The sequence below is a fragment of the Lycium ferocissimum genome, chromosome 2 (genome assembly GCF_029784015.1).
Source record: "Lycium ferocissimum isolate CSIRO_LF1 chromosome 2, AGI_CSIRO_Lferr_CH_V1, whole genome shotgun sequence".
Classification (NCBI taxonomy): Eukaryota; Viridiplantae; Streptophyta; class Magnoliopsida; order Solanales; family Solanaceae; genus Lycium; species Lycium ferocissimum.
The window spans coordinates 63,331,132-63,341,370 of NC_081343.1; the positions used below are offsets into that span (position 1 = coordinate 63,331,132).

General features: G+C 36.1%; 2 protein-coding genes across 3 annotated transcripts; both read left to right on the forward strand.

Annotated features, from left to right (window-relative positions):
• Positions 1-263: 263 nt before the first annotated feature.
• Positions 264-6,027, forward strand: LOC132046711 (protein PTST, chloroplastic). Of its 2 annotated transcripts, XM_059437433.1 has the most exons (9): positions 271-406; positions 666-726; positions 1,265-1,517; positions 1,694-1,783; positions 3,421-3,489; positions 3,805-3,910; positions 4,064-4,152; positions 5,315-5,427; positions 5,565-6,027. In XM_059437433.1, exons 2-9 carry the CDS (start codon positions 680-682, stop codon positions 5,665-5,667), a joined length of 870 nt encoding a protein of 289 aa, XP_059293416.1. In that variant the 5' UTR covers positions 271-406; positions 666-679; the 3' UTR covers positions 5,668-6,027. The 2 variants fall into 2 exon arrangements, with proteins under 2 accessions (XP_059293417.1, XP_059293416.1); XM_059437434.1 differs by lacking the exon at positions 5,565-6,027 and having other exon boundaries at positions 264-406; positions 5,270-5,388.
• A 1,178-nt stretch (positions 6,028-7,205) lies between these two features.
• On the forward strand, positions 7,206-9,018 carry LOC132046712 (uncharacterized protein At4g22758-like). Its single transcript, XM_059437435.1, has 2 exons — positions 7,206-7,910; positions 8,696-9,018. The coding sequence occupies exons 1-2, from the start codon at positions 7,646-7,648 to the stop codon at positions 8,872-8,874; spliced, it is 444 nt and encodes a 147-aa protein (XP_059293418.1). The 5' UTR covers positions 7,206-7,645; the 3' UTR covers positions 8,875-9,018.
• The last annotated feature ends 1,221 nt before the right edge of the window (positions 9,019-10,239 follow it).

Genomic DNA, 10,239 nt, shown 5'->3' on the forward strand with positions numbered 1-10,239 from the left:
AAGATCATAAGCCCATGATACCATCTCAAGATATTTATATATCACGATGGTACGATGATCTGAGTAATGTCTCATTAAAGGATCAAGATGTCTTGATACCATCACAGTATATATATATATATAAGATGATGGTATCATAAAGATTTTTTTGTAGAAAAGTGTGTCTTTTTAAATATGCAAAGTGTTTGAAAACTCTGCTTGGGGTTCCGATTTCAACTGTGCTTTGGGCTGAACTTGGAATCCGCATATAAGAGCTACGGGCCGCCTGTAAATAGCCCAATTAGACTGGTCTTGGACGCATATTACCCAACACGTGTATAATGTGATACAAATTGCTATGCTGCTCTCTCCCACAGAGGAGCTGACCACCCCAGCACTTGCTGTTTCGAGTTTCAGCATTTGGAAGGTAAGTGCTTCACTATCTCCAAGGTTGAAATCCATATTCCTGTTAGTTACACCACTATTACTACTTTTTCTACCGTCTTGTCTTGTTTCTACTTCTGTTAATTGTTTGTTGTAACTCATTGGCTAAACTACATTTCCCCTGTTCTTAATTATGCTTGTCTTTTGTTCTTATGCTTTTTTTCTATGTACCCTTTTGTCCTTGGTAGATAAATTTAGTCTCTGAATCTTCAAAATTGTTGCTTTTTGGTGTTGGCCTACAGGAAAGTCTTTAATCATGGAGTGTAACCTGCTTAATTCACTTGGCCAAGCCAACTTCCCAAGGTGATTTCTTCAATTCTGGCAGTTTAATGTTAGGGTTTTCTTTATGTGATTTGGAGACTTCATGTCTCCAACTCATTCGCAGGCTATGGAATATAGGATTTCCTATATTCCTATCATGTACTGCTTTCTTATCAATATATACCGGTCCATGCTCACTGAGCGGAAATGGACAAGATTTTTTTTTTTTTTTTTTTAAAAAAAGATTTGGAGACTTCATATTATACTGTTAGTTTGATGCAATGTCGAATCTTGATATGCCTTTCAATCTTTTTGGAGTTTAAGTTCTATGCAGTAAAAAATATTTTACACAATGGATCACTCATAAGGTTACTAACTTACTGCTACTGGTTCAACTGGACTGATTTGGCACTATCATTTGTATGCCAACTTGAATCCATCTTTTTATGTTTATGTGATTCTATTACCAATTTGGGTTTCCTGTTATCCTTTAATCTCATTTCGCTTTATTCTGATTATACAATCTTGATCAAAAAAATGCTGACCTATTCCAAATTGGACTATAAATGGCAATGATAAGGTTCAAGGCGGAAAATATCGATGGAGTTAGAGGAAATATGGCTTCATGCAATTCAAGAATAGGTTTCCATAGGATGCGCAAATCATTTTCAGTCCTCAATTGGAAATACAGTGTACCATGTACCTCTTGGAAAGTATCTTGCACCCCTGAAAATTTGGAGGAGGAGTTTTCTGTGGCAGTATCGGACAACATAGCAGAGGTTGGTGAGTCTGATCCTGAAGAAGTTCTTGACCGACCTTTGAAAAGCGATGAGGTAAGGTTTTCTATGACCCTGTTGCAGACCTTTATTAGAAAGCAAACATCTTACAAGAGCCAAATAAATTCTTTCTTATTCCTCCTTTTGGCGGATGCTTCCTTTCTTGGTTGAGCATTATCTTTATTGTTGCTGCAAGTATATTGCGCTATACTGACTCTCTGCTACCTTAATAGTTGAAGTTACTGCTTGCCAATGCTGAAAGATCGAAGCTTCTCAATAAATTGAGTGAAGCCAATCGATATAATCGGTTGCTTAAGCGAGAGGTACATATTTTACTGGTTTTCCATTCATATCTCGTAAATACTTCTTATGAGACTGATAATGAGGATGATTCTCCATCGCAAATGAACAGGAACAAGAGGGAGACAGTTTCATATTGATGTTAATCCTTGTCTGGTCCTCATTAATATTTGGCAAATATTGGAACATAGTCTCGGGTACTCTCGTCCTGTTAATAATTCACACGGTTAGGCCTTTTGAATTTGCAGCTAATGGCAAACTTTTGAGCTAACATAAAGTTAAGGCGGGGAATTGGTAGACATACAAGGTTTTGGAAAGATGCTTGGACAGGTCACACGTTTTTGAAGATCAAATATCTGGACCTTTGTTTGTTTCACTACTAATACAGGTCTGGGTCTCAGATTGTTGGAACAGTAGATGCTGGTGCATTAGTGTTAGAAGGAATTGGTTTGATTGGGAGATACCCAGAATTCTCTCCTGTTGGATGATTTAGAGAAGGTGGCGCTTAATGTTGATGTTCCTGATAGCACTTTTTGGATGGGATAAAAGAATGGTATCTTCTCTGTTAATTCATGTTACAAAACAATTAACAGTGAGGAGTGAAATCCTATTAGCTGGCCATGGAAAACAGATATGGAATCCCAAGGCCCCTTACAAGGTTTGTTGTTTTACAGATATGGGAGAGGTTTGACATTATGCAACAGGTGTTTTTTGTGCAAAAGAGAAAAGGAAAACTGCAGCCATCTCTTCCTACACTGCCCAGTGGCAAACAGATCTGCTCACTATTTTAAACCTTTCCAAAATTCCTTTTGTCATGCCCTATACAGTACAGGAGTTACTGACCAGATGGAGTGCTGAAGGTATAAGGATACCTGCGAGGAAGATCTGGAAAATAGTATCTGCTTGGGTTAGCTGGGTATTATTATGGCAAGAAAAGAATTCTAGATGCTTCGAAGGGAAAGTTGATACTTGATACTGTATAGAAGATGAATTTAGATGCTTATGGTTTTTGGTGGTGTAACCTACAGGATGTAAAAGATGAAAATAGTTTGGTAGATTTCATAGTCACTACAGGGATAAGGAATTGTACAGAAGGCATACTTTCTTTTGGTTTTCGCATAGAAATATCCCTAACTTTGTAATGTCCTTGCACCATCTTAGTTCCAAGCTATTCATCTATTACTAGTATACTATTACTTACCTGTTCAAAGAATTTTTGTCTGGTCCTCATATTGCAGATGATGTATTTCATATGGCTTCACCAAGTGGATTCTAGTTCCAATTTTTGAATTTTTTAAAAAACTTGTGGAACTAGAATCCAAAAGTGGAACTAGAATCACTTGGTGAAGCCCTATGAAATACAGCATCTGCAATACGAGGACCAGACAAGAATTTTTTGAACAGGTATATTAGTAATAGACGGATAGGTGAATTATAATCAGATGAAAATATAGTTAGCGTCTTAGTTCTGCAGAAATACAATCTTAATGAGATCTGTTTCTAAGAATCCTCGATGCAATAGGTGAATTAAACCCATAGATAGCTGTGTGAAGTTAAAGGTTTATGGCTACAGATAAATGAAGGAAAATGCTTTGCATGGAATCTCAATCTTTATTTTTTATTTTTTATGATGGACAACTAATATGCTATATTACTGCAGTTGCAAGCCAAGGAGGATGCACTGGTTAATTTCAAAAGTGAGCTTTCAGTCATCGAACTTGAGATTCAGGTTTGCTTCGATGACTGGTGTTATTATAATTTTATTGCTTCAGATCTAATTGTAATTTGTATGTATTTGATGCATTTGCATACCAGTTATAACAAACCTATGGTCCCTTGTGATGTGATGATTTGTGCCATGATCAACTAGAATGTGATTTATGCTTAAATGAAATTATCCACACTTGAAGACAACACTTATCGGAAACCAGAAGAGAAAAGTTAGACAGTTGATAATCAACATTTATGTGGGACTTCAACTCTATCAACCGGCATTAGCAGCTTAAAGAGTGTAAAGATAGCTTATATTTCATTTGACTTGCAGGGTTTGGTTAGATTGGCTGAAGAAATTGCTAAATCTGCTATCCCAGCTGGTTCAAGAAAAATTAATGGGAGATATATCCAGTCGCACCTGTTTTCACGTTTAGAAGGTATTATTACCTTATTGTGCTTCCTTAAACTGATCACCAGACTCTTTTCAATGCCAGACAGTGCCAGCTTTATTAGATTCTAGAGTTATGTTTATGGATGAGTTTAACCTGCCATTTCCATGATTGCCGTCTTGATACTTCCGTTCTGTGAAGCCATACAAGAAAAATTGAAGGAGCAAATAAAGGACGTGGAAGCTGTACAAGCCAAAGAGGTTCCTTTATCATGGGTTGGGGTAGCAGAGGTGAGTTCTTTAGGAAGTTTCTTCTATATCTGCTAACCAATTTGGAACTGTGCAATTCCTACTGCTGTCTAGGTTTTTATGCATTTGGTGGCTGATACCTGACAATTAAATGATGTACAGTTGGAGTAGACATACAACCCTCTACTAGCTTAAGATCCTTTTGTGCATTGTGAAAATTGAAAACTTTGAATTTGTTTCAGTTAGTCTGGTGTTACTGTCTTTTCGGCTCGGCCTATTGAGATTAAACTCAAACGAGTAATGTATCATTTTCCCCCGTTCTTTTCAGATTGCTCCATATCAGTACTTTTTTTCCTTTCTAGGAAAGGTAAGATAATTCATCAGTGCTTTCTATAACTCTATTATATATCTGAACCTGACACAGATATTGTGTCTCCAAATTAAGTTAAAAAACCAATCCTTCATCTCAATTTTCCCTTGAAAGTTTTTCGCCTTAGTTAAATTGGAACACTCTGTTGATTGCTTACTTGTCTCGAGAACAAAATAGGTCGTGTCTTAAACCCTGAATTACCCGTGGTGCACTTGCGGGAAACTCCTTGCCGAGGGCCTGTGCACCCCCGGGATTAGTCGGGGCTCAAAGAGACTCGGACACCCGGTGCTTAATCAAAAAAAAAAAAAATAGGTCGTGTCTTATCTTTGGAGTTTCTTATAGCTTTACATGGCATCTGGAATTTTTAGCATGATATACTAAGATTCCTTGCAACCTTTCTGTCGCTTATTAATTAAGTATGTTTAAAGAACCAAGCCTCTCAAGTAGGGCTTGAAAGAATCTAGGTGATCCGATCAGATGATAAGATAGAAAGAAAAAAGGTTTAATGCTATTGCATAGGAGCGGGGTTTACCCTGTGCGCACCCAAAGGGTAGCGGCTGCGGATTCCCTTGTTATTAAAAAAAAATAAAAATTAATGCTTTTCTTGTGGTGGGGGATACGAATTCTAGTTTCATAATCAATGTATTAACTTTCCCCTAGCTGGATGAAATTTTCTTTACTAAGGAAATCGGCAATTTTATGTTGAAGAACTTCCGATCCAGAAATTAGCACTGAGTTTTCTATCTACCATCACTTAAAATGTTTTTTATTGGGTACACACTTTGGCAGCCGATTACAGAAGGCATTATGACCTTGAATTTTGATTATCTTTAGAGTGTACAAGTAATGGGTTCCTTTGATGGTTGGAGTCAAGGAGAGCACTTATCTCCAGAGTACACTGGCTCTTATATGCACTTTTCAGCTACATTGTTTCTAAGACCTGGAAGGTGCGTTTCTCTTTTGCCAGAGTAAATTTATTCTTGCTCTCTCTCTCTCTCTACTAAGTGTATTTGTTCTTTCCTTTAAAAAAAGAAACTTTTGCATTGTACCAATAAAAAAGAAGAAGATATTTTTGTGTTGTCAGGTATGAAATTAAGTTCTTCATAGATGGCGACTGGAAACTATCCCCACAATTACCAACTACTGGAGAGGGGTTAACCAAGAACAATTTATTGGTCGTGAAATAGCTCGTTTAGCTAGCATGGGATCTATATGTGCTGAAAGTCTGCATTCTGGGCTGAAAGAACAACTTATTAATCGTCAAATTGCTCCTGTAGCACTCATCATGTCATGTCTACCTGCTGAAGGTGTGCCATAGGTGTGAAATGCCGTCTTTCAGGATCCGGATCTCAAGCCTGTCAATTTATGTAATGAACTATTGGGAAAATATTAGTCTGAGGAATGTTTAGTAAGCAATGTTGTCATTGTATATATGCTAACTATCGTACTAATGTATAAGCTTCAGCCATAAATGTGTTCGTTCATCATTCATGTTGTTTGTCTTGTTGAAATTTAAAAGGAAAGGAATTGATTCAAAAGGTAGCTCATGAGGTAAAGAGTGCTCAAGACCATATATGGAGATTTCTGATTCTCTCGACCAACTATAACTCCCATACCCAATAATCAAATCAATAATCAAAGTGTTTGACAGTATATAATGGACGCCCTAAGATATGTAAGGGCGTTCAAAGTGATTTGTCAAGATTTTAGTCTTCCATTCTTTTTCTTTTAATGTTTTGAGTTGAATGTTCAGACTTTTAGCAAATGATTAAAGTAATTTCTCAATAATGTTGACTTATTCTATATGATGAACTCAAGTCCCCTTTTCCATGCCAACCCTTTAGTTTTAAAGTCCTATCATCCAATGTCAAGGCCACGAAATTAAATAAACATCGATACAAGTGATGAATCATGGAGTTAAGGAATAATCGGCCGTCATAGTGATACATGCAATAACTCCCTTATTTTAGTTGGCATCGACTAAAATAATGCTATTGTTTGTGAGGATTCTTTTCGATATCTCAGAGGAATCTGAAAACGATAAAGAATTGTTTTCCCACGCCAATGAATGTCCAATTTGTTTAAATCAGGATTCACATCTAGCCTATCGCATTCATAGTACTCCGTACATTAAACTTGAAAATTCAAAAAGACAAATCAAAGCCACGACAATACATATAAACCTCAACCTCCCCTCTATTATAGTAGCTACTATTACGATCGCAAAGGGGTTCGTGGCTTTGTCCTAAACAACACACGAAAGGGCATAGTAGGTTTATATATAGTTTATGTATAGCTTACCTCATGCCTGGTAGTTGTTAAAATTTGTATAATTATTTCTGGGACGTTTGTCAACTAGGTGAAATTGTTTTATTTTTTATCGAATAATTTAGCTTCCTGTGGAAAAAAAAAGCATTTAATAATTCTTTTTTCAAATTATCTTTTTATACTATTTATCTTTCCATTATTTGCTTCTCATATATTTGGCTGATGTAATTAGCAGTCCGGATAGTGGCTGCTAAGGTTTAGGTGATTAAAAAAATGTACAAATGTCGGATTTAATTTAGCTTCTTCGTGAGTTTATTTTTTTATATTTGAATCCCATAGTGAAAATTTAAATTTCATGCGTGGCCAGTCAACTAATTGTCTGTGTATTTATTCTCTCTGTATGGTAGTATTATAATATCCGTTCTCTTTATTCTTGAATTGTAAACATTAAATTGGTTGGAATACATGGAAGTTGTCATATGCTGTCTAGTAACAATATTGATAGAAGAAGAGGCTAAGCATTTTCGCAGAAAACAGAGAAGGAATCCACTGTCCATTTCAACAATCACAGCCTTCCCCTTTCTTCTGATAAACTCCCAAAAGTACCCTAGTTGAAGCTAACGTATCCCTCCACGCCTTTCTTTTTAACTTCATTTGGAGAAGCCTTTACAACAAGCATCTCATTGCTTGAATGGTTTTTCCCATCAAAATTTGGATGCCCACTCTTCTTTCTCTCTCCTTTGGCTCTGTTAAAGACGCCTGGTACTATCGTTGCATTGGCCTTGACCCTTGAGATATTCATATAAATCTGTCCCATCTTTTCCCTTGTGTCCAATAACTACAGCTAGCGTTGTAGCTTCTTTGAAAATCTAAAAGATTGAGAATAAGAAAGAAAGGATGATGTCGAGAAAGTTGATGAAATCATATTCTGAGAAGATGTCCAAGGGGGAGGAGAATAAGAATGCCAAGAATACTAGGTTGTTGATCACGGTCAATGTGCTGGGAAGTGCAGGACCGTTAAGATTTGTTGTGAGTGAGAATGATAAGGTTGTTAAGGTGGTTGACACAGCTCTGAAACAATATGGCCGAGAGGGCCGACTTCCAGTTCTGAGTTCTGATGTCAATGATTTCTTTCTTTACTCAGCCAGTGCTGGAATTGATGGTATGTACACATATATCTTACATCCTCTCAATCTTTCTTTCTTTTTTAACCCCGAGAGGATCAACAATATTCATACTTACTCTTAGAAGTTGCAGAAGAGAGAGCTGAGTCAAATTTAAGCAATTCAAATCAGTAAATTAATGGGTCCAACTCGCCCGAGGTTCTTCAATAGAAGGCTGGGTCATTATAGGTCAAATTATGAAATATAACCAGACTCACCTAACCTTCTCTCTTTTTTCATTTGGCTTGTTGAAAATGTGAAAGCTAATGTATTTTTTAATTTAAGTTCTTTCGTGTTTACATAATTCTCAAATCTCCAAGTTTGATTTTGTGTGTTTAGGTTTGACTTGCATTTTGACCCATTAAGTTACACTATTTTGACGTATGTTGCTCCAATACTTTAAGATTGGTGTTAAGAGTGTGTATTGGATCCTCAAAAAGTTATGCACTTTGGAGGATCCGACTTGGGTACTTTGACATTTTTAAGGATTCGAGCAAACATAGAGTTTGACCCAGGAGCATGTTGGATTATTTCGGATTCAATGTGTCAAGTCAAGGCAAACGAGTCTTAAATCAATCCGTACAAACTTAGGCGGGTGGGTTGATTTTGTCACCTAACTTACTCTCCATACACAACTCAAATCTCTAAGCTACTATACTCCCTCATGATTCGATGAAGCCTCACTTGTTCGAATTAGTCTTACTGCATTGCGTTGCTTACTTAGTACATGTTCGATCAATGCTTTTGATGCATTGACAGCCCTTTTTTCTGAACTGATTTTCAGCTATAGGACCATCAGACTCGATAGGATCAATAGGGGTGAGGAATTTCATCCTCTGTAAGAAGCAGAAACAGCCACTGATGACAGAAGGAAGGGCACATGGGATTTCTCAGAATGGAAAAGGGCGATGGAAGGCTTGGCTGACTAAGTCCTTTAACTTCAACAAGATTCAGTCCCACTAATGAAGCACTTTCGTCTTCGCTATATTGTGGTTTCATCAAGCCTACAAGTTTATTCTGTGCTCGCTCTCAAAGCACTTGCGTTTGTAATGAGTATGAAAATTACATTAATAAATGATGTATACATATGCATCAATTCCTAAGTTACTCAAATGTGATAGGAGCTAATTCAATAAGCTTTGAAGTCTACATAGAAAAACCTTAACGAATAATTAGTCGATTGGAAGCCTTCATAAGAAAGCCTATTATTCTACCAATTGACTCTGTTTATGGTTTCATTCTCATATGACTCGTTCCTGTATAAAGTTATAAGTAGAAGCTGTTTGGAAAAATATTAGAGATACCACGTTAAGAAGAACAAATACGAGACAAATAAAATGTATTAATAACAATAAAGAAGATTAAGAGTTTGAATTGGAAAACCCGGTTCAAGGCATGGATGACACTGTCTTCAGAGTAGATTTCTGTCGCTACCCCGATGCAAATAGCAAAGTAATGTTCTACTCCCAAAATACAATGAACCACGTAAGAATTTTCTAATGTGCACTCAAATAGAAGTTCCGTAGAACCCTTTTAATCTCTCAACTGCTTTTGTAGGAATTCAGAATAAGAAGAAAAATGGACTCTTGAAGAGAATGAAATTATACAGAGCCTAAAGATCTAGATGTGCTGTTAATTAATTTCTGCAATGGAATAAGTTTTTACAGAAAGTAAAAATAAATACTGCCAAATTAATGTGGATCTCTAAAGTATAAATATATTAATCGTAGTAGCGATTTTGTCCAAATATGGAATATATTTTAAAATGGTGAAAAACACCCTACTAACTTTACTTTAAAAATCAAACTTTCCCTCCAACTTTGAATAATAGACATTATCTCCCTCCCCCCCCCCCTCCCCTTAATCCTAGTTGGCTTTTCTAAATACCTATTTTACCCTTACATTATCAATTTTTGTCTTTTTTTTACTTCTTTAAAACCATGATATTTTTCGTTTTTTATTCTATGTAAAAAATTTCCTATAGAAAAAAGTAAATATTATTTTCGAGACGAAAAAAGAAAAGTGAGAAATACTAATTGAGCATATGCCATTTTATTTTGGCGTTTCATACTTCTATAATAGTATAGATTATACAAGGTTTTTTTAATTAAGTCTTGAAAAAAAAATTTATTTCAGAGGTGTTTTTTGGTTTTTAATGTTGACTCATTCTATATGGCATATCTGAATTTTCTTTTCTATGCCAACCCCTTAATTTTAAAGTGCTATATATCATCTAATGTTAAGATCAAGAAGTAAAATAAACTTAAGCCAATCATGATGGAGTGAATTACTTGGCTGTGGGTAGTGAAGCCCTGCAATTATTCCCAT

Bases quoted from the DNA above. Each gene is read 5' to 3' on its own strand.
- LOC132046712 (XM_059437435.1), top strand. From the start codon at position 7,646: ATGATGTCGAGAAAGTTGATGAAATCATATTCTGAGAAGATGTCCAAG. The intron at 7,911-8,695 runs GTATGTACACAT...ACTGATTTTCAG, and splicing joins AGCCAGTGCTGGAATTGATG to CTATAGGACCATCAGACTCG.
- LOC132046711 (XM_059437433.1), top strand. From the start codon at position 680: ATGGAGTGTAACCTGCTTAATTCACTTGGCCAAGCCAACTTCCCAAG. The intron at 3,911-4,063 runs GTATTATTACCT...CGTTCTGTGAAG, and splicing joins CCTGTTTTCACGTTTAGAAG to CCATACAAGAAAAATTGAAG. The intron at 4,153-5,314 runs GTGAGTTCTTTA...GATTATCTTTAG, and splicing joins CATGGGTTGGGGTAGCAGAG to AGTGTACAAGTAATGGGTTC.